At 45.6% G+C, this 24,308-nt stretch overlaps 1 protein-coding gene across 1 annotated transcript in view; it reads left to right on the top strand.

Moving 5' to 3' along the window:
• Positions 1 to 17,082: 17,082 nt before the first annotated feature.
• Positions 17,083 to 24,308, top strand: part of UBTD2 (ubiquitin domain containing 2) — a 52,068-nt gene continuing 44,842 nt past the window's right edge. Inside the window, exon 1 of the mRNA XM_031598090.2 lies at positions 17,083 to 17,206. Within this exon, the coding sequence (XP_031453950.1) occupies positions 17,137 to 17,206 (70 nt within the window). The 5' untranslated portion in view covers positions 17,083 to 17,136. The remainder of the gene's footprint in view (positions 17,207 to 24,308) is intronic.

Here is a 24,308-nt window from a genome sequence, read left to right on the forward strand (position 1 = left end):
GAAGCAGAGACTCTCCCTGGCCATCCACCTGAGAGAAGAAATTCCAAATGTAGATTTCCTGGTAAACTGAGCTCCAGTCCACACTGCAGAAATGATCCCAGGGCGTTCACTGGGTGAGGCCAGAAGTCATCGCTCATCTGCAAGGGGGGGACATCAGCAGCAGCTCCCAAAGCAGACCCTCTGTGTTGACATTTCCAGCCCAAACTCTGGCCTTCAGCACTGCTCCTCATACCCTCTCCAATTCAATAAATTAGCATTTTAGAGAAAAAAAAAAAAAAGCTATTCTTATAGAAAATTCTCAGTTGTCTCAATCACTAACAGCCCATACAAATTGAAAACCCTGAGGACATCTTCTTCTGCTATGTTCCTGGCATCACTTTCCATGTAATCTGCAAATTGTTGTTTGCCCAGCTCTGCCTCCAGTGGATCAGGAGAGATTTTGGCTACTGCAGCAGCAGAGAACAATAGCAGTGTGTCCACTTCTGCTACTTTGGAGTTGTTCAACCAGAACGTAGTGAAGAGAGAATTGGTTTTCTTTGGCTGTGCAGTGCAAGTTATTGGTGAATAAACAAACCCGGAGGCCAAAGGATGAAGTATTCATTGATTTTTGCAGTGTTTATTTCTGAGTTAATTTTCAACCCACATAAAGAGAGAAAGAAATCACTGTAAATACAAAATGTGCTTTATTTTGTATGTATTATGAAAAGAGTTTCAATAAAAAGATTATTGCGTCCTTCTACGGGGTGTTAACTGGCTTTGGTTGTTTTCACATCAGGCAGCATAATTTGATCGAATCGTAGCAGTTGCAAGGCAGACCCACGTGGTTTTTGTAATTTGCTTTAAAGCACACAGATGCCATTTTGTAATGCTGAAATTTAGTGGGAGAAGGAGATGTAGAGAAGTAACAAATGCATTATTTCAGCTCCCTATGAGACCAACTAATAGTCCCTTCCAGCCACGTATAGATATCTGGATGGGATGTCTCTGTGTGCAGCAAGCTCACATTGTCATCTCCTCCTCAAAAACCCAGCATGCAGAGATTGAAGACTTAATGCAGGAGTGTGCTGTGCTCGGACAACTCCATCTGACTGCACGGTCTGCCAGAGGTCCCCAGCTAATTAACCACTGATTGAAAATTTGGGGGGTTTATTAGAATCTTGTAGCTGTGCACCGTGCAGTTAGCAAGGCTTTAACATACAGCAGGGAGGGGGCTGACTGAAGATGAGCTGTCAGATGGTTTCTCTGCTGCATTTGCAGGGCGGGCTGCATACGTGCGATTTCTGTCCCTGTCTGCAGAAGCACGGCTGGTTCAGCTGCTTCACAGCATCCTCAGGACCACGGATCCTGGTCTTAAAGTCATTGGATGAAATGTTTGAAGACCTGTTCTCTGCCTGTAAGCTGGCCTGCTGCTGGCTGAACGGCTCCCACGGGTACAAGCAGTGTGTAGCAGCAGGAGGAGGAGGAGCAGGGCTGTCTGCAGCACACAGAGGTTCAGCAGAACTCAGCAGGCATCTCCCATCTGATGCCACCTTTGCCAGCCGCTGTTCTATGGCACAAAGCAGAAACACAAACGGGAAGAGAGACACCGAACATCTGATCAGCACGAGGACAGGGCTGGCTTCAGCCCAAGGCACTGCGCAGCTCCTTCAGCTGTTTCCCAAGCTGAACAATTGAAATTCCCCGCTGGTTTAAGAGAAGGAACACGGTATGGTGAGCTCCTGCTCCCACGTCTGCTTCCCTGTAGCATCACAAAGGGCATGTCCTCTCCAGACCAGGTCATACTTCTTTGCTAAGCACTTTATAGTCAATGGACATACAAGGTCGGATGCTCTCTTTGAATAGGAATTGCCTAGTACTTCCAAGTAAGAGATGCTGGCATCTGCTGAATAAACACAGATCTAAACAAGCACGGCTGAAGTGGCAGAATTCATCTAGCTTCCTGCTGGGACCTTATCTGTTAGCCTTTCCATTTTTGTTTATTTGCTGAAGCACATTTTCTTTATTTGCATTGTGCTTTTGGCAGTAGTTCTCTAGCACTGACTCCAGCTACCTTCCCACAGGCACTCTGGCACACGAAGGGATGATGCCTAATCACTGCAGCCTTAGTGCTTCACAACAACAACTCTTTATATCCAAAAATAACATGGTGTGAGGAAGAAACTCCAAATCCTGAACTATGATCACTAGAATGAGTGCAACTTGTGGAACACAGACACTTCTGGTGATGAAATCCAGCACTATTTTGCTAAGGATGAACACTGAAGTGGCTGTCTGGCTGAAGCCACATCAGGAGCAGCATTTCCACCTTCCTTTCTGCTGGTGAGACAAGTTTCAGAGGTGAATGTATATACTAACATGAGGAATCGGTCTCTCCAGTCTGTGTTCATTTTCCTGTTTAAATCAGTGTGTTTTTACCATAGCAACAACCAAAGAATCAGCATTGTTTGAGCAAACAAACAGTTATTAAAGCACTCTGCTGAAATATTTATGCTTTGTTCCCAAATCCCACTAAGTGCACTGCTCGAGGTGCACAGCATGGCACAGCGTGGAACCAGGAGAGTCAGGAGAGCCTTTTCTCTGCTGCCTGGCAAAGTGGAACAAATGTTGTTCAGCAGGCTGTTTGTCATTCCCACAGCTAACCATCTCCACACAGTGAGAATGAGGGACTGCCAGGGGAAACCTACTCCACCAGGGACCAAGGCGTCCTCTGCCCTTCCTTGCATTGAGATCAGAGGCTGCAGACAGCCCTGGCTGTGAAATTCCAAATTGTCTGTTTTTTGCACTCCCTGAACTTCATGCCAAACTCTAAGGAAATGCTTTTTGTCAAAATTTGTCATTTCTGTGCTAATTTTTGTAAGGAATGGAAAGAGATAAGAAACGCAAGAGGAGTTTGTGAGGTGGGAACTCAAAAGTGTTCAAACAAGGAAGCAAATCAGATGGCCTGCTCCTGAAAATAGGCTCCCAGAACACACTGTCACATGCACATGCTGACATTAGACATGTTCCTTTGTATGGGAATTGCTAAGTCATGGCCTGAACCAATGATTGAGCACCTGGTGAAGGGGCACAGCCAGCCCTGGGAGCACAGGTGAAAGCAATTCACCAGGTTCCATCCCTCTCTAAGCCTCATTTAAGGGCTAGCTGCCACAAGGAAAGATTCTCTGCCTGGTTATCCCTTCTTTTGGAGTACTTGGTAAGCCTGATCTTTGGGATGGGTAAGCAAATCTTTCTTTATTTATTCAGATTGTGACTATTGCTTTTCGGAGGGAAGTTTAGAACTGGTTATCTGATATTACCTTTCCCTATGTCTTTCCTTGCTACTTTGTGCCAGCTGTCCTTTCATTGAAAATGATGGAGTTGCTCAAAGCCAGAGCTGTAAAACAGAATGAAATGACTCTACTGAGGAGAAGCAGCTTATTATTGTGCATTCCTGGTGCTGTCAGCCAGCTCTCTGAGTAAATATTGTTTTACAAATAAAAGCCTGCAGCTATTGCTGGCTTTTGCCTGAGGTGAGTTTTCTGCATAAATCACGATGGCATGCGATTTTCTTGGTAATATGCTAACAGGAAAGTTTAAAACATTTGAGAGATTCAAACTGAATTGTGAGTTCTGTCAAAAACACCAAAACCTGTAACAAGACCAGAGTGGTACCAGATCCCCCTGCTGGAGTCCTTTCCTCTGCAGCTTCCAGGGTCACCACGTGTTTGAAGAGGAAGGCCATGTGAGAAGAGAAGCACGTGTCTCTATTTCATCTCATTTGGCAGTTGGGAGATCTGTGGGGAGTTGGTTGTCAGGGAAGAAGTGCCCGTTTTTCCCTTTATTTTCCCTTTATTTTCCTTTGTAAAGAAGCAACTTGACTACATTCCTAGGAACCATATGCCAGAGCACTCCAGGAGATGGGGCTGCATTGCTTCCAAACAACTGGTGAAGCAAATATCATGAAGGAAGTCAGCCTCGCTACTGGGATCTGAGTCATTCAGACTGGAAAGATCCAGGGAAGATGACTGTTCCACCTGCACAAAGATGAGACACATATGGTCGAAGCATTTCAAACATCCCTCTCCCTTGGGAAGCAAGGGAATAAGATGCAATGTAAGCAGAACAAGCACTATGGCAATCAGGCTGTACTTTGATATACATTTAAATTGGCATTGTTTTCAGAGCTCCAGCATCCTTCATCACAGTTTCACTCTCTTGCACGCATCCACCTCCACAGTTCATTTGCTGTGCATAGACACACAGTGGGGATGTATCTTCTGAACAGGGCACTGTGGGATATAGAGGAATTCTGGCCATATTAATGCAGCTACGCAATTTCTTAGACACATTTCCACAGAATGAAATATCTAATCTCCATCCTGGATTGCAGTGCTCTGTGAAGGCACAAACAGACTGATGGGAAATGCAGCTCTTAGGCGGGATTGGTGTATGATTTATTTCAGTGTAGTACAGGTTTAAGTCCTTTTAACTTCTGCTGTCACAAAAGAGCTTGGAATCCCACCGCTTAAAGGTTCTTGGAATGTCCTGCTTTTCAGACCTACCAGCTCCAACCTTTAGCTGTGAATTGGATGCTTACAGAGCAAGAGGTGTATTGAGCAGAAATGAAAATGTGCTGCAGTGCACAGTCTGGGCACTGTGTGAGGACCTCACATTGCCTCGTGCTCAGCAAGGCATGTCTCTGCTCTGCTCAGACCGAGGCAGAGACTTCCAAGTTCAGTTTCAGGAAGAAAAGCCAACCCCTGGGCCAGGTCAGCCTTCATACAAGCCCTCTGACAAGGACACGCCAGAGGAAACCTTCATGTCCTGCAGCATCCATGGGCTCAACCTGCTCTGAAATAATAGAGCACATCTTTTGCTGTTCACGGCAGCAAAGCCCCCTGAAGGGCTATTCAGTGGCTGATATCAATGAAAGCAGGGATAAATAACAGCAAAGTGCTGCTTTGTTTTCTGCTGTTGGAAGAACTCGATGAGGGAGCATTCTGTGGCCGTTTAACCTAAATGATGTAGAGCTGACTGCGCTAGCCTGCAGAGCCCTGTTTGTTTATCCAGCAACACTAAGCACAAGCACTTGGCAGGCTTTACTCCAGCTATTCCGGGAAGTTTTTTCTTAGAGAGTCCCACTGTCCTTTCAATGTTCTCTAATGCAAGCGTTCGTGGTGTTTCTCCAGTGAAGGTTATTGCAAATCGCCCAGCATGGAAAATGAGGAAGGGTTACTGTTCTACTTCAAATACTTTTAATTGCTTTATATTTGCTAGTGCCAGCATCTGCCAAGGACTCAGGCAGGCAGATGACTATGGAGAGGCAAGTGCCACCAGAAGGGGACAAAATCCCAGGGGCACATCCTCACACCCCACACATACAAGTCATTGTGCTGGACACAGGGACCAGGAGGTGGCTGTTTACACTGCCTTAATCACTACAGCAAAAGCTGCAACTGTTGCCATCTCTCATCTCCAGCTCTATTTTCCTCAGACAACAGCACCTTGCTTCCAAGCTGGAAGCCAGAGTTCCCCACATCCCAGTGCACAAGCTGCCTTCTCTCTCCTTTGGTCCTACAGGTTAAGTGGAGCACAGAGCCATTGATCTCGACCCATGTATAGCATTAAGTTCTTTCTCTTCTGGACTTAAAGAGAATGCTTCATACAAGAGTTCATCCACCTTTATTCTGTGATATCAATCTAATAAAAGATATTTTCTCTGCTAACTCAGTTCACACCCTTAGATCAACAGTGTTACCTACAAAGACTTTGCTAATAAGCATTCATGGCTTCAATTTTTAGTGTTAACAAGTCTGAGTTTCTTTTCTGAACTTGATTTAGCGCAGTGCATCCCATCGGTGAACAAGGCTGAGCCTTTATTAAGGGGTTGCTATCTGTATGCTCATGCTGTCTAAAAGGCTGGTTATTTATGTTCTGTCAGCTTAACTTCCAGATTGGAGCTGGTTTACACTGGGTGGCTCAGCTCATGGGCAAAACAGGATCCATACACCAGTCACCAAGAGGCACCACAGCATGGGGCTATTGACTCTGAATCTAAACCCAAATGTTCTTCATTTGCTCGTCACATTAGCTCCTCTAGAACAGCCCTTTGTATGCGTCCTAGGCAGAGGTGACAAACAGGATGCTTTGGGTAGCAGAATTTTAACTTGCAGGAGCCAATTTGGCTCCTTCTCCAGGTGGAGACTTTCAGGAGGTAGGCAGCCCCTTGGCCAACAGGCACAGAGAAAAGGAAAGCCCTGAGTCGATGGGGCTGATCTCTACTCACACATTTTCAATTATTTGTTCTGGATCTCGTGATCTGAAATATCATTTCCATTCTATGCCACAAAGCAGTTGGCATTGGCTATAGTCTGGCTCACCCTAGTGGTCTGAAGCTTAATGAGAGGTGCGTAATGCTCTTTAATTGTTTTGGGTGGTTTTTAAATACTAGGGAAAAGTGATGTGATCACCTTTGAGCAGCTAAATTAAAAGCAAACTGGATTTTGCTAACTCTGGTGTGTTTGTAGGTGATAAATGCTTTTTAACAAATCTCATAAAACCTCCTCTCTCTGCTGCCCTGAATGCAATTTGGATTTTTATGGCTTTTTTTTATAGTTCCTCAAATAATTTCATCAGCATAAAGTTTCCTCCTGGATGGAAATTTAATAAAAAGCTGAATTGTCATGAAAGCTATAAGCATGATCCAATCTTGCCCACTGTTATTCCTAGACCTTATAAATGTATTCCTAGCAGTCTGAGAGTTAATAATTAATAAATGCAATAAATTAATTGGAAATTTCAAGCACGCACCCTGCTCTGCCCACTAGTAATCACATCTTCATGTTAAAGATGTATGCCCCAGTGCTTCTGCATTCTGGCATATTCAGCTATATTACCAAATAGGAGTGTGGCATGTCCCACATGTGCTGGTCATTACGTGTGTGACTGCCTTTGGCACCTGTGGGATGTCTTATGTTTGTGAAGCTGCACCAGAGTGAGACCTGTGCAAAAATGCATTCGGATAAAGATGCAGAAAATGCCCAGTCCTCCTTTTATGTCATGGAATGGCAAAAGGAAAGGAGAGGAAGTTTTAAAAGGACAGTTTCTGCTATAAGGGGTTCAACTGCCAGAAACCCTTGAATTCTACACCCTTTTCAGGCCATAGATGTCCTCACAGAGCAATGTGGATGTGTGACTAATTTTTCAGAATTTTACAATCCCTGACAATGTGATGAATAAAGAAATGATCAGGAAATGATTTCTGTTTGCTAGCATGACTTTTAGGGCTAATGGCTGCAAAACCATGATCTTATTTTTCCCACAGATGTTTACTGAAGAGAGTCTCCAGCACAGAAGCTTATTACCATTGCCTGGACCACATCTGTGCTTTGGAGGCCAGGACATCCCAGCCCTCTGCCTGCTCCCAGACCCCATTTCACTGGGCTGTAGATGCCCTCCATCGCAGTGCCCCCTCTGGGAGCTGTGCTCAGTGCAGGGCTGGGTAGGATAAGGAAAGAGCGTGTGTGGGAATGGGTGGATGTCCTTAAGTCAGCAGAGCTAATAGATTCCATCCCAAAGCGCTTGGGAACACAGCCAGGGAAATTTCTAAAGCATCAGTGATTATCTCTGAGAAGTGACGGTGGCAGGCCCCAAGAGACAGGAGAAACAAACAGTGCCCAGCTTTAAAAAGGAGAGAAGAGGCCCTGGGAGTTATCCACCAGCCTGCCTAACTCTATTTCTTGGAAAGATACTGGAACAAATCATTGCATAATCAGTATAAACACCTAGAAGATAATAAAATGACAAGAAAGAGCCAGCATGGATTTCTCAAGAATAAATCACATCAAATCAGTCTCATTTCCTCCTCTGACAGAACAACAGCCCTGGTGAATGAGGGAGAAGCGGATGTGATATATCCTCAGTGTAAAAAATCAGTGTGCTCAGTATTACATGACAGTCTTGTGAGCAAAATGGGAACATAAACAAAATCACCATGATTTGGGTGTATAAGCACGAGGGAAAATGCTTCCCAAAGAGGCTGTTTGGAGTGCGAGCACATGAGCCTGGTTTGTTCATCATGTTCATTAATAACTGATTTGTATGATAGCAAAGATAATACAATCTTATAAACTAGGAGATATTGTGAACATTACAGGGGACGGGATCTGAATTCAAATTGATCTGGATAATGGGATGAAATCTGTAAGCTGAAACTCAACAAGAACAAAGGCAAAATGCTGTGCTTAGGCAGGAGAAATCAAATGTACAAATGCAAAATGAGAAATACCTAATAAAGCATCGCTGAAAGGGTGATGATACCGATTACTTTATCACTTCTGCCTGTGTGCAGAGTATTTTTTTCTGATTACAACAGTTACTCTGGAATTTACTGTTAGATACTGATGGTTAGTGATGTTGACAGAGCTGGAGGAAGTTCACACACTTTTACATTTGGCAAAGAGAATTTCTTTTTTCCAGGGTTCATTCATTAAAAACTAACTGTGTAGTGGGGAGCCTAAGCGGAGAACACATGTAGCGAGTGTGAGGGACTACCAGAGCTACCATCCCCTCTGGGACAGATGCACATCACTCTCCATGAAGCTGTAGTGCGTGCAGTGTGCTGCCATGTGCCAATGGTCCCATGAGTTGGTCCCATGAGTCCCACATCGTCTGCAGCTGAAGGACAGTGCTTGCCAAGCAAATCCACTCAGTCCCTGTACCTGGCTAAGCTGAAAGAGGAAATCTCATCTTAGTCATTTCTCAGTTCCCATGCCCCAAACGGTGTTTCTTGTTAGATCCAGCAGTAAGGGGTTGACTCATGTCCTGAAGAACAAGTTTAAGAATTCTCTTCTGTTTCCATGCACAGCAATAGGATGATCTGATTTTACCAATATCAATGTTTAAACCATTTTTCTCTCTCTTCAGATTTTGCCTATAGAGAGTTTAAGGAGGACAGTAGTTAATGCCCTTAAGTTGTGCCAGGGAAGGTTCAGGTTGGATATTAGGAACAATTTCTTTTCAGAAAGAGTGGCGAGGCAGTGGCACAGCTGCCCAGGGAGAGGATGCAGTCATGTCCCTGGAGGTGCTCAAAAACTGTGGAGATGTGGCACTGAGAAACATGGTTCGTGGGCATGGTGGGATGGTTTGGTGGTTGGATCTGATGATCTTGGTGGTCTTTTCCACCCTTAATGATTCTCTGATTCTATTTATGAGGTGGCATTCACTTTATCCAGCATCTCTTCAGTTTAAATCACTGGATGTGGTTAGCAGAAGAGCTCAGAATTCTGAAGTATAAATTAAAGCAAATCTTATTTATCTGAACTGATGGATTTTCAGCCTTCTGTCTGGATATCCCTCACCTGGTTTCCTCACACGTGCTGTAGGCCACGTCCACCAGGCCAGGCCAAGCCTGGTCGCATGCAGCATGCCATACAGCCACCGTTATTTTCCTCAATTCATACAAACACTGATAAGGCAGGAGGAGAAACTGCCTCTTTGTTTATCAGAAGTGTAACAATAGGATCCTATTCTAAAGCAGGAGGCAGTATACAGCATAGGGGACAAACAACAGTTATCACGAGCTGAGATCCCTTCTTGTCACTATTGTTTTTTGATATCATCATCAAAAGTTCAAAACAGATTTTCAGCCAAGTTTATCATCCCTGAGATAATTCCTCCAACTCAATAGAGTTTCAGTATGTATGGAATAAGCTTCTCCTCAGAGACAATAGTGACAGGAGGAGACAAGCTTTTGACATAAATCCAGGCAAAGTCATCCAACATTTCAGTGTGAATGTGTCGTGCATGCTGGAGATTTTGTTCAGCTTATTCTTTTTTTTTTTTTTTTTTCCATGTAAAACTCAGCCATATAAAAGAGAACAATGTATTCCACCTCTGAATACCACCACATGCCACAGTTAGGAAAGCTGGCATGAATCTGGGAGATGAAAAGTCCCATCATTCCTCTTCTTCGTAGTACCAGGCCCACCAACGAGGGAAATATCTCCCACACTCTGAGCATGACACAAATTCACCAGAGCTCCTGCACAGCCGCAGATGGAACTCACTGGGGTGCCCCATGTGCAGCCAGCTCCTCTGCCTTCCCATGCCACCATTTCCCTTCCAGGCAAGCACCTGCCCAGGCACACACACAGTGTGACGTGGGGAGAGTGAAGCCATTGCCATACCAGATGTTTCCTACTGCTGAGGAGCACGGAGGAGGAAATTCCCACTGGAGCAGGACTGCAATCCAAGTGAGCACTTCCCGACCACGTGCCTCTCCTCCCATACACGGCCATGAGAACGTTGAAGATACAAGTCTCAAATATTTGGAATATTAACATCTATCAGTGTCACACATTCCTTAGCGTAGCATATTTCTCACATGATTGATCCTGCCATATGGTAACATTAGCCTGTACCATTACCATCTGGCTCAGTTTTAATTGTATCAAAAGCATTTTGACAGGAGGTAGCATCTTTTCTTCTCCCCTCCTCCTCCTCCCTCCAGAAACTGTGCGATTTCTCCTCAAGTGAACCCATTTCTTCGGCCCTGTGTGAGGAGGTTGTCTGGATATTTTGTCTAGGAGATAACTCAGATTTCAAATGCTCTGTGTTTGGGAAGCAGAGCTAAAACCCAGGAACACGTGAATACAAACTTCTTTCCCAAAGGAGTTTTCAGTGTCCATTGGTGTTAAGCCAAGACAGAAGCAATGGGTCATGAAGCAGCCTGCATACCTTGACTCCACCACTAACATGCCTTCCTCACTGCTCTGGTACGCAGGAGGCCCCTCTGCCTGCAGATTAACGGAGAAGCAGCTGATGGGCTGTGCTGCTCCTGCGTCCTCTCCTTGCACCCAGCACCCTGCAGCAGGTGTGGATGAGAGGAGCTGCCCCAAGGCATCTCCAGATCCACACACGGACCTCTGCAAAACCCTGCAGAGCCCTCAGGGTTATCGATTCCTCACACTCCCTGCTCAGTTACATGCTCCGTGGAAGAAAGCTGCTTTATCAGCTCTGGCTGATCCTGTTATCGCTGCCAGCACATGCCTTCATTCTTGCACCACAAAAAAAGAAAAAAAAAAGTAGTAAATCCAAATCTCTTGACTCAACTCCTCACACTTATTCATGACCACAGATATTTTTTATCCTGTCTCCTGCTATGTTCCTTTTCTAATGTAAACCACATCCTACATTTCCATGTCTTTCCTTTGAAACTTCAGTGTCCTTTTGGATGGAGATATGGGATTTTGACTGAGCCCTCCAGACATTAATACAATAATAGCAGCAAGTGCAGAAATGCAATAATACAGCCCATTGTGCTGTCTGTTGCCTTGTGCTGGCCCAGCAGCCTGTAACACAGCTCGTGCTGCATCAGCACAAGAGGGCTCGTAGCTTTTCCCCATGCCTTATCCCACTGCCACCAATCCACTTCATTACTTAGCACACCGTACATGGTACTCAGGCATTCCCCCAAACAGACAATCTATTGAAATGCAGCTGAGAGAGGAGGAGAACGTGCCCACAAACAGGTCCTAACGAGATGAGCTTCCAATGTCTTCTATCAGCCTATTGAAGGCTGACACTTTGTGTGCTTATACAGCTTTGGGAAGAAAGCCTCCATCCAGCACCGCAACAACAACAGCAGGATGGGAATAAACACTTGGCTGCAGATCAGTGAGAAAGTGATGCTCTGCAAATGTCGTCAGAATAACACAAAAATAATACTTGCCATTTTCATTTACTATACTGGCATTTCAGTGTGCAATGAGGAGGAACACCACAAGAGGGAAGCAGCGTTTCACTTTCGTCTCCTTAGCATTCCAGGCTACTTCTTTTAAAAATGTGCATTTTGAGCATTAGAAATACGTCCCTGATGTCACAAAGCAATAAATATCAACCAGTAAGTCCCTTATTCAGACAATTCAAGTTGACAGGAGCTGGTTGGGACTGTGGGTTAAAAAATCTGCTTTCAGAACAGCTTGCAGTATTCAGAATTTATGAAAAATGATAAGTGTGTTTAAAAGGAGAAGAAGCAATAAAGCTGTCATGAAACACAAAATGAAAGTGGACAGCTCACTTGCCAGCTGCCTCACTGTGTGTCTGTCATGGTGGCACCTGCCAGCCAACTGCTGATGCTTTAAGATATATGTCCCTGCTCCCCATTTAAATAATGAGTTTGCAAGTTCTTGATATCCAATGCAGACAAGGAACAGAACAGTGGAATTGCTTATATACTTATAGCCTGAAGTTACAGCAACTCTTTTCCCACATAATATTTGCCAAAGATAACTTTGTAAAGATCCAGTTTTAAAGACGTGAATGGAGAAAAAATTACCTGATTAATCATAGAATCACAGAATGGCTTAAGTTGGAAGGTACCTTAAAGATCACCCAGTTCCAACCCCTGTCAAAGACTGGTTGCCCCCCACTAAATCAGGCTACCCAGGGCTCCATCCAGTCTGGCCTTCAACTCCTTCAGGTATGGGGCATCCACAACCAAAACCCCAAGTCCTTCTCTACAGGGTTCATCTCCCAGTCTGTACACATGTTGGGATTAACGTGACCCAAGTGCAACACCTTGCACTTGGCCTTGTTGAACCTCATTAGGTCCACAGGGGCCCACTTTTCAAGCCTGCCCAGGTTCCTCTGGATGGCATCCCTTCCTTCTGTTGTGTCATTAGCACCACTCAGCTTGCTGTCACCAGCAATCTTGCTGAGGGTGTGCTCAATCCTACTGTCAGTGTCACTGATAAAGATGCTGAAGAGCACCAGTCCAGCATGGACCCCTGGGGGACACCAGTCATGACCAGCCTCCACCTGGACATAGAGTCATTGACAACAACCTTCTGGTTATGATCATCTAACCAATTCTTCATCCACTGAATAGTCCAGCATTCATATCCATATCTCTCCCAGTTATAGATAAGGATTAAGCTCGGAGTCATTTGTCCACTTTCAAGCTTTTCAAAGTAAAAAATACGCACAAATCTATTTCTGTGTTCTTTGTAAAATAAAATTGTGCAGAAACGATCAATGAAAAACCAGCATTTTCTCTGAAGACTGTCAGCAGAGGGTACAGCTGCCAGTAAAACTGCCAGCAAGGAATATCTGGGGGAATTCTGTCATTTATCACAATAGAATCCACCACCCCTGCTATGGCTGGAGATTCCTACAATCACATTTAAATCTGCACACTAAATAGCAATTTTTAGCCATTCCATTGTCCCTTTTTCTACAGCTACTGAGGACAGAAACCACACAGCTTTGCAGAAATGTACAAAAGAAGGCTGAAACATCACAATTCCTTCTGTTACTTAGCAGAGAGGACAACAAAAGCCTCAAAAGCAGACCAGAGGAGTAAGAGCTGGGCTTGGTGGAGATCAGGAGAGAAATATAACTATCTTTTGACAGCAATACACATTGCAACACTGGGGGAAGATCCCCCAGTAGCTCAGCGTGCCTGTCCCAGCACTTCAAGCAGCAGCTGTGTGCCGAGGTGCTCCAAGCAGCTCGTGCTGCTGGAGCTCTGCTGAAAGGCACACCTTGCCAGTGGGCACACAACAAGGCAGGCAGTCATTCTGCTTATCCTCAGCCAGCTGTCAGTGTCACAGTGTTTGGTGGGGTTCCTCTGCCACAGGTCCCTTCTGTGCAGTAGTTTTCTTTTGGCTTTCCATGAAAACAAACTCTGCCCAGTTTAACATCAGTTAGACACAACTTTGCGGCCTCTAGATGGAAGGGATTGGATGCTTTGGTATGGTTTTCTAAGGGACAAATTACACTAGCGTGGAGTCAGCTGAAAAACTGTTGGTGGGAATTTTGGAATGGGAGCTGGCATTCCTCAAAACCACATCTAAATGAAAGTGCTGTGCATCGTATGGGGGCAGGGGAAGCCTTGATCATGTTGCGTTGGAGAACAAGGCTACAGCCTCATTAGATTTCAGGACGAGAGCCATGTGGAAGTAAATCTGAAAATTGCAATTTGCTAAATTTCTTCAGGCTCTCTGAGAAGGAAGATGAGCTCAGCATCATATACTGATTGGACTCAATAGTTCTTTCCTGCTTCTGCTTCCTGTGGGACTTCTGGCAAATAACCTCATCTTGGTGTCTTCCTTTCCCATCTGTCAAAGGAGGATGAAAGAGAGCTGGGCAGAATTTCACTTGCAGTGATAAGACTTTGATACTACAGTCCTGGGTAGCACGGATAAAAATCAAAATGTTGATGCCTGAGACAGAAGTTTCAGCACTGGTGCAATTTGTCGGCATCTCATGCTTGTTCCCACGCAAAGATGACTCATCAGAGAACAGGGATTTATCACACTGTGTCATCATGTGACAGCGAAAACCACCGCCATTGACTGCAAGAAAACAGTAAGATCCCAGTTGGAGACAAAGCTGGGTGAAGCATACCAAATGTTTTAATATACAGGAATGTATAGGAAATAACGCAGGCAATACAAATGTATGTCCATTAAGGCTTTTCCAATGCCTCGTTCCTTGGGCCAGGCATCCCATCACTCTGACCCTCCTGGTACAACACACAGTCCGGCAGCATCTTGTGCCGAGAGAAAACTCTGTAGCCATTAGCACTGGAGGGTTTACAACAACAAGGAATAATTTCCAGCCATTTAGGGTCATTGCACCTGTATGGAATAGTCAATTCATTACTCCATTTAATTTGTGAAATGGCATTTTTGATCTTCAAAGTGTTTTACATCCCACACATTGCAGCAGTTAGCAAGTAATGAAGAGTAAGAATTAATTAATCCTAACCATATCCCAGGAGATAGGTAGGCAAACATTAATCTACTGACAGAAACAGAGCAACTGAGGTTATGTGATTTGTCCAAGGCCACAGTGGGTATTGAGAGGCAGAGCCAAGATTAGAGTGCAGAACCTTTGATTGCAAAGCTCAGTCCTTGCTTCTTGTGAAACATGCTTTGGGAAGGAGTATAATCTGCAAAACAGGTCATCTGTTTGGAAGAAGTCTTCACTTGTCTTCTGTATTTTATTGGTACATTACAAGTGCATCCAGATCTTGGGGTCAGACAGTAAATACCGACTTTGGCTGATGTTTACACACACTAATACACATATACAGACTACATACAGCGTGTGTGTGAGAACAAGGCAGTAACAACAAAGTTTAGCAGCGACCATTCAGAGCAGTATGTGTCAGTGAATTGTTGCAGTGTTCCACAGGCAGACTGCTGCGTCAGGGCAACACACTTTCCCACGCCGGCTGGCTGTCCTGCAGCCACCCTGCTATGGAGCAGCCACATGTTAGTTAACCCCTCAGCCACACCGACAGGAATGTGGGATCCCAGTGCCTCCCATTGCGTATCCTGAGAACCTCACCACAGTCCATGATTTCTCTCCAGATGGTTACCATACTTTTGTGGTGACATGCACACATCAACACCTAATCGCATTTAAAATTTCAAACATCCTGAATTTTCTTCTCTATTTCTACATTTATTAACAAATGACATTCAATCCAAAATTTAAAAAATATGTGTCCAGTGTATTTCTGATTATGGCCCAAACAACTGAACACTGTGTTTTCTCTCTCTGGTTTAAAGTTCTGCACGGAAAAGGAATTTTTCCTTTTGCAATTAGTGCATACATAGGCAGATGTCATAATCTTTTCCCACGTTCTTTACAGTTCCTACCACTCTTACTTAGACCCCTAAAGCAGGCCAGCTCTACATCTTTTTGTTCTCAATGAAGCGCTCAGCATTTTGCACTCGGCTTATCTCATACATTTGAGATTTTAATTAATGACACAAGTGCTTTCCCAAAAGCTGGCTGGTCTTCCAGTTTGAGGAATACATGTGAAAATTAATGGTAGAAATGGACTTGTCCGTGTGTTGCTCTCATTGTGGTGGCTATGAGCTCTATGATCAGAGACTGTATTTTAATTCTAAAAAATACATCTGCAAAAGCCATCTCTTAGTAGGTAAAATACTTTCAGCTTCAGTTCTGCTTTCTGCTGTTTTGTGTACAGGAACGTTAAGCTGCTGTGTGCGGCAGAACGTGCAGGGAACCCAGAGCTCAGTTTGTTACCACGCTTTACTTTTTGTACTGCTTTCACTTTTCAGCGCTCTGATTTATTGTTAGCTGTTCCAAAGAGCACCTGTACATCTGCAGCACACACACTCCAATTCCCCAAGCCCACAGCAAGACCACTGCTAGAGTGATACAGGATCACAGAATGGTTTGGGTTGGAAGGGACCCTTGAAGGCCATCTGGTCCAACTCCCTGCAATGAACAGGGACACCACAGCTCCATCAGTGCTCAGAGTCCCTCCAGCCTGACCTCGGGTGTCTGCAGGGATGGGGCACCGCCACCTCTGGGCAACCTGTGCAGGGCCTCCCTGCCCTTATCATAAAGAACTTCTTCCTTATCTCCGATTGAAATCTCCCCTCTTTCAGTTCAAAACCATTCTCCCTTGTCCTATCACAACAGATTCCCCTTACAGTGTCTGTCCCCTTCTTGCAGCCCCCCTCTAGATACTGAAATGCATTTACGTACAGATCTATGAGCCCTTTATGCATGAAGCACAAACATCTCCTCTCAGAGGTCTGAAGGCCGAGTGCCGACTGACCGAGAGGCAGCGATTTTGCTTAGTTTTGTTTCTAATTCAAACTGACAGGCTGTTAACACAGAGCTGTTTGTACTATTAGCAGGATATGGATTTATCTGAGCACGTGTGTACTTTCTTTTCATACGCAAACATGAGGAGCGCAGGGGGAAAATAAATAAATAAATGAGCAGGGAAAGCCCCACGACCGCCAAGCCGGGAAAACCAAACAAACCGGGCCGCCCGCTGCCCGCACTCCGCTCCCGGGCCTGGGCCCGCCCGCGTCGCAGCGGAGCGCAGCCGAGCCGCGCACAGCGCGCGGCCCAACCGGCCCGCGGCCCTCCGCGACCCACGGCCAGGCCGGGCGGAGCGCCGACCCCGCCCGGGCGCGCGGCCGGGGCGGACCGCGGGCGGAGCCGCGCGCAGGGAGCAGGCCGCGCCCCGGGGGCGGCGTCGCAGAGCGAAGAGGCGGCTCCGCAGCCATCGCGCCTGCCCGGCCGGCCGCGGAGCTCGGCTGCAGGGGGAGGGGGGTGGGGGGGCGGCTCGGCGGCGGGTCTGCGGGCCGGGCGGGCCCCATGGGCGGGTGTGTGGGCTCCCACCACGACTCCTCGGGCAGCCTCAACGAGAACTCGGACGGCACCGGAGGTGAGCGCCGGGCCGCGGGGCGGGCGGACGGGCGGGTTGCCCCCGGCGCGGCGCGGGGACCCCTGGCGGGCGGGCGGGCGCCGCGGGCCGGGGCCTGCCGAGGGGCCGGGGCCGGGCGGGGGAACCGCGCCGCTCCGCTCCGCGCCCGCCTTCCCCGCACCGCGCCCGGCCGCGGGGCTGCCGCCCGGGCCGCAACTTTCCCGGAGCGATGCGCGGGCGTGCTCCGAGCCCTCGGCCCCCGGAGGGTCTCCCGCCTTCCGCCGGGAAGGGGCCGGAGCCGGGGGGCCGGCCGGGCACGTGTGCGCCCCGCGGTGCTCCGCGGTCGGATCCCCGGCTGGGGGCTCTGCTGCTCCCCCCGCCCGCAGCGCTCCTGCAGCGCACGGCGGCGGGGCAGCGGCCTGCCCGGGGCTCCGGAACTTTGTTTTCTTTGGGTTCAGCTCCTTGTGGTGTGTGGAAAATAATTCTTCAGATAACTCAGGTCCTGGCACTGCCGTGGGTTTGGGCTCTTTTCTCTCGCTTTTTATTTTTTTTTTTTTCTCTTTATTCTCTCCGAGAAAGATGGATGCTTTCTTCCAGCCTAGCTCACCCATGCTAACATCAGCTTCCAATGACTTCAGAAGCTGGAGCAGTGTGCTCTCGCTGTGTGGAAGCGCACACCTCCCGTGTGCAAACACTGCTGCGGTGTAACTGCCGTGTGCTTCCCTCCACCTAAACGTCTGACTGATTGCCTTTTCAATCTGAGGTTTGTGGACCCCTGATGTTCTCCAGCAGAGCTGTATGTGCTGTGCAGTCGTTTAAAGTCAGCCTGCCAGCACAACAATTGGTGTATCGGTCGTCCTTGCACATACAGGGGCCACGGATTCCAGGCTGAAAACTGCTGACCTAGATCTGCATCTTCCCCCGTGCCTTGCAGAGTGTTATTTATTGGTTTGGTTTCACTTCAGGCAGCCCAGCTGGTTGGTGTTCTGTCACATCAGTGACTTTACCATCATTCCATAATATATATACAAAAATGCAGTTCATACAGTTACATCTGATGCAGCCACCTGCTGATTAATGCCAGGTACACAGTTTACAGAAATACCAGGAAGTCCAGCTGTGTGGGATTTAATCACATCATTTACATTAAAGGAAATTGCATAGCTTTCTCTAGTGCAAGTCTTCCCTGCTCTTCCCATCTATTTAAAGTAAGTAGTTCATTTTTTTAAAAAGTTATTCTTAAAAGCTGTGTTCAGTGCTAAGGAAACTTACCAGCCAGCAAGAAATGCAGAACTGAGTAAGGGACGTGGAAGTCAAGGAAAAAGAACAGCAGAAATCTTCATGTCTTCTAAAATCTTGACAAAAAAAAACAACATCAAAAAGCTGTGTTGACAGCTTTGTGAGGCAGGTGTTATGAGGTAAGATTGTGTCACAGAAATAGCTGTGGTTTAATTTCCTTACTGTTATCTTACCTCTGATGTCCAATGGATGAGATAGGGGGGAAAATAATTATTATCAGGGTTTTGCAGATGTTGTAAAATAGTAATGCTGCTTTATTACGTGCTTGGTAGCAGTGCAGAGGTACGTGATTTCCATCCAAGTTGTGTAAAGATTGCTGTCCTAAGAAGACTTAGTTGGAGCACATTCCTGTAAATACCATGCATGGCATGACACGCTGCAGCCTTTGGGTTAATAACCCACTGTGCTTGGTGCATCAGAACAGCAGCTGGATTCCTCGAGATGTGAGATGCAGAATGCATGTCAGCTGGCTCGTGTTGATTCATGCTCTGAAGATAATGTTCCTTAAGGTTGACTTGCTGAAGTGAGAAGTGATGTAATTTCAGTTGAATTCTGTGCTTCTTAGGACTGTCTTAAACAATGAGCTGCAGTGTGCGATAGCCTGTTCTGTAAGGCTGCGTATCTGTTCACCTCCAAAACAAAATAGGGGAGGTGGGGATATAGGCTAAGGGGCAAGAACTTCAGTACCTCTTCTGTTACATTTAACTCCCAAGGCGCTGAAGTGTCCTGCCTTTGCTAATCCTTAGGGTTACAAATTCTGAAAGTGTGCCCATGCTGAGAATGAAATCTGACGTGATCTCTGGAGGGACCTTATGTCTTAAGGCATCAGAAAACAAACGAGCTGAAGCCCCAAGTGAGTGTCATTTTTGAGCCCTTCCTGGACAGAACAGCAGCCTGCTCCAGATCCCGATAACAAGGCTTACTTCCTCCAACTGCTGTTTTGTGACCAACTCAAGTGTAATCACTTTCAAATAGCTGTCAATCAGCAGAGCTGCCTCATTTTATAAATCTCAGGAAGATGTTTTAGAATAGAAACGTTCCAGTTCCAGCCAGAATGTTGCTGCTGATAGACTTACTTTGGAGGAGCTTTGTTTTTTCCTCAGAACAGGAAAGTTTCTTAAAGAATGACAAGCAGTCATGAGATTGATTAGATAGTAACAACAGTGCTTGATGTTGCATAAAAGCGGGAGCCGGATCTCAAGTCTAATTCATAGCAGCATCAATCTATTACAGTGCAGTGAAGAGCTGATGAAATCCTGCTAGATGATATCACTGGAATTAAAATCAGAATTTGTCACATCCCTGTATTGTCCTCCGAGCTTTTGTCAGTCACCGGCACTTCCAGTTATTTCCCTGCTGCTCAGCAAAGCTGACAGTGCCCAGGCTGTGTGTGGTTCCTTTGTCTTTTCCTATTGGAAAGGTCAGAGAGATGCTTGCATTTATCCAGAGAGCTATTTAATGTACTTAGGTGTGTCTCTGAGTGTAAGAACAAGCTAATCAAATGTACCAGCTCATATGTGTGTGTGCAGCTTACTGTGTGTCCTGTTCCCGTTGACCAAAGCAGGAGGAGTGTTACTTGGCAAGAATTAAACAGATGCTGCTCTGCCCATCCTGCTGGAGATGAAATGGTTTTTTCAGCTTGATACCACCTGTTTCATTATCCCTGCTCTTTTTAGTGGGTTTTCATTTTGATAGAATAGTTTTGTTGTATTTAGAAAAAAATGCTGTCTAAAGCTTGGGGCGTTACAGTCCAGCAGAGCTGCGTGGTGGTGTGTGGATGTCCTGGATGCTGAGGTGGATTTATTGGTGACTCTTTAAAGCAGATAAAAAGAACAATGGGGGATGTTTGTAGACGCAGATGTTTTTTTCCCATTGCTTTAGCTCAGCTGTCTCCTGTCAGACATTCCAAGCTTTCAGGAGCCAAGCAACAAATCTCCTCTTGCTGTGCCTTGTCAAAGGTGACGGAATTTCTGCAGAACAGGGAAATCGGGGGAGAAATAGCTGCTCTCTGGCTGCGTACAGCTTGTGTGGTGACCTCAGATGTCTGTTCAAAAAAGCTTTGAAGCATTGGTTTGGAGTTAACTGCTGGAGAGCTCTGCGTTGTGCTTCCAAGTATGGTCTAACAGCTTATCAGGTTAAGTTTGGTTTGGCACAAACCAGAAAATTTGCCTTCCCACATGCAAGTCCTCTTCGGAGGGTTCTTATAGTTCTTTTCCTTTTCTTGGAGGGGAGGATGGGGAAGGTTGTGAAAGAAAAATGAATCCATTCATTTTCTTCTGGTAAACTCTCACCTCTGTTACTAGTTGCAAATTACTTTGTCTTACTTCCCAAAGTTCAGAGAGAGTTATCTGTGAAGAGTAACACAGGGCAAGAAATGCGATGTCCTGACGTGCTGGCATGACAAGTCATTACAGATTAAGTCTCTCGGCTGTGGCTGTCTGATTGCTGCTGTGCTCTCCTTGTCGGGATGCGAGCTGCCTGTTGGAGCTCTTATCGCCCTTCTTTGTTAGGTAAGACGATGATTCTGTTTGAAATTTGTCTTCTTTACTGCCGCCCCTATCACCCAGCAGTGATAATGGCAGCAAGCGGAAATAGGGCTGCACATCTGACGGCCGCACCAGAATGTGTGAAAAGTATCAATTATTTCTGCAGTATTTGGTACAGTGCTGGTGCTTCGTTAAGTTCTAGCAAGCCACATGCCAGGCTTGACCTCTGCTTTCAATGGCTGGACGACGGTTTCTGAAATATCTTCAGCTGAGTGACGTTGGGCTGTATATCACATGTCTGATCTGGAGTTACAATAACTGCTTTCATGGTGCTTCTATGGAAGGCTGACCAAGAGAATTTGCATATTAAGTAGTCAGATTTGTTGCTCACAATTGCACTAATACAGTAGGCCCATGCACAGCTAGCACAGGGCTTTTAAACAAGGATCTTATGACTGAGCAGTTAATAGCATTTGGTGCATACCCCGTATGTCAGCACACAAAGAATCTCCCAGATTGCATTTTGCAGTGTTTTAGCTGTTGATTGCAAGCCATGGATAGTGTGTGCCAGTTTGTAGCACCTTCCTGGGATTGTGGTGTTGTCTGAAACAGGTTGTTTGGGACTTCAGGTTGTTCCTGCTGTTTTATAGTGCAGCCCTAAGATAAGGTGCTGTTTTTGCAACTCTAATGCTAAATTCGGAACAAGCATTGGGCGTCACATCCTACTGTGGTTTTTTGTTTTAAAATGGGATAAGAAGGCTTAGTATGGTTCTCACAACTTGCTCTAAGTCTCTCGTGATTTTTCACAACAGTACATGTGGTTTTAATCAGGGTATTTTAATAAAAGCTATTAATGAATGACTTGGTTTTCTAGTGGCTGGGCACCTGCAGCCTACTTGGGTTCAGTGGGATGTGCAGTTTGGCACAGAGAGCACCTGAGGATCACTTTGATACCATTTGTAACCTCATAGGCTTTGTTTCTCAGGTGTTAACAAATAACTTTTAGAAAATGAAATAAGGTATTATTTTTACTGTTAATAAGGGCTGACTAATGCAGCTGTTCTGTTTCCTTTTTGGCATTGTTCCTCTGTGTAATTGTTTGTTTGGTTTCTAGATGAAGCAATTTGTTTTAATTTCTCTGCTTGGGATTTCGGTGTTGAAATCACTGAATATTAAATATAATAAATTGAACATTCTTTGTGCTTTGGAGATTTTTGATAAATGAAAACATGTTATTCATTGCCTGTTTGAATAAACTCTAAAAAAAAAATCAGTAATCCTCTCTTATTGCAGTGGGATAATATGATAGCTATTATTTTTCATATGAATGTTGAACAATGCAATTTATGAGTCATGAATTATAGTGCAATTGAAGCCAGAAATAAAGATCTGCCTTGCAGTTAGGTCCCAGCCATTCCTGCAGGTCCTCTTGCAAGTACCAGGAAGGATCAAGGAAGCCACAGGTGGTCTGATTGCCCGGCTTTTAAAAATAGATTAATTCTAAGTAATTCTGAAGAACTTCAGACCAGATGTTGATGTTCCAGCAACAAATGCAGCTATTCCTTTGTTTAAGTATCACAGTCCTTCTTTGCTTGGAGGGTTTTAAGTAAGAAGCACTTTTGCTCTGTCCTGAAGGCAAATACTTGTATGTCACTTAGGGTTCTTAGGCAGTTGTTACCTGCTAGTAACCAGTATGTTACCAGCATCTCCTTCGCTTAAAATTCAGGCTTCACTGAAGCAAATTCTTATGCTTTATTTACTTTTTCCTCTTAGACTTCTGTAGATGTGTTTCTTCTTAATGTTATACATGCATAATTTTATAATATATGTATAATTTGCAAATTTTGCTTGTGTGTGCTACAGCAATGGATGGTTTCCTGGCCTCCTGGCCAGGCACGTACCGACCTGGTACCTCATGATCCTCCCGATTCTTTCCCATCACATTGCTGTGACTTTGAGCTTGGCTGGTGTGCTGTGGCCATCCTCTGCTGCAGGGGTGCCAGGTACCAGCATGTGTGCTGCCGTGCATTGTGGCTTTTCAAAGAAGTGCTCTGAAGGAAAATGCAGTGAGTGGTTTCCATTTGTGCTGGGGATAGTGGGATAGTCCATGAGAGCCTGACTGAAAAGTACAGCTGGCTGTGCAGCAGCAAGTTTTGCTTTCCCTGTGTCAATGGCATCCCTGCTCCTGGAAGGGAAGGGTGAGAGCCTTTCCAGCTGGGAGTCCTGCAGCTGGAAAGAAGGCCATGTGGCATCAGTTGGATGCATGTGTGGCAAGTGTCAGCCTAAAGGCAGGAGCCACTGGTTTGCTTTCATGTGCCAGGTGCTTAGGGTGTAGTTCGTGGAGGTTTGTTTTTTCTTCTTCCAGCTGGAAGCTCTATAGGTCTTAAAGGCACATTATGAAAGTAAGCTTTTCTACATGTTCCTGTGTCTAGTTTTAAAAGCTATTCCATTCAGACAGTTGTCATCATCTTATTCATAGTATGAATGCAGTGAGTAGGCTGAGCTTGATGTCTCCCCAGTTTGGGGTGCTGGAAGGTGGCTGGCTGACCTTGGGTGGGTGCCGGGTGATGCGAGCAGTATGTGTGCACACATTGGGCTCTCAGTCCTCTCTGTGCTTTGTTTACTGACAACACACGGTCTCTATTTACTCACAGTGATGCTAAGCCTTGGGTGTTTGCGTTGCCACTTGGCACTGTGGAGGGATCGACAAGTCGAGCACGCTGGCACATCAGAGTTATTCCATGGGCAGCAGCTGTGCCACAACCCCCATTGCCCTCCAGTGGGGACCAGTATAATGACTGGAGCGGTCATTATACGGTATTGGAGCATGGCAGGGCTTGCAGACCTGGCTTCAGTGAGCTGACCCTTTCTGTGAAGCACATAGAGCAGAAGGAAGAATGAAAAAGGTAAAGTCAGTAACCTGGTTTCTGGCAGTTGGAGAACAGCTTTACTTGCACCTTGGGGTTTCCAGTTACAACTTAATCTGCTGCGTCTTTGTTGTCTGGCTGAAATCTAAGATTTGAAGGAACAGAAATGTTCCACTGCTTGAGATGCAAAAGAAGCGAAGGTTTGTTTGTTTATTTTAAAGAAAAATAGTTTTTCCTTCACAGTGTGATTGCATTTCGGGTGTGGGAAGTGCAGAATTGAATTCAGTGCTTCATACTGGTTTATCAGAGATGGGCAGAAGCAGTACAAGTGACACATCCAAAAGCTACCAGAGTGCTTGTGTTACGCTGCTTGTTTAATGGAAAGCACCTCTAACATCACATGTAACTGGATATTTTACTGTCTTGACCTGTTTGCAGTAAAATATACAGGATGTCTGATGTGGTTTAAGG

The sequence above is a fragment of the Phasianus colchicus genome, chromosome 15 (genome assembly GCF_987193195.1).
Source record: "Phasianus colchicus chromosome 15, bPhaCol1.hap1.1, whole genome shotgun sequence".
Classification (NCBI taxonomy): Eukaryota; Metazoa; Chordata; class Aves; order Galliformes; family Phasianidae; genus Phasianus; species Phasianus colchicus.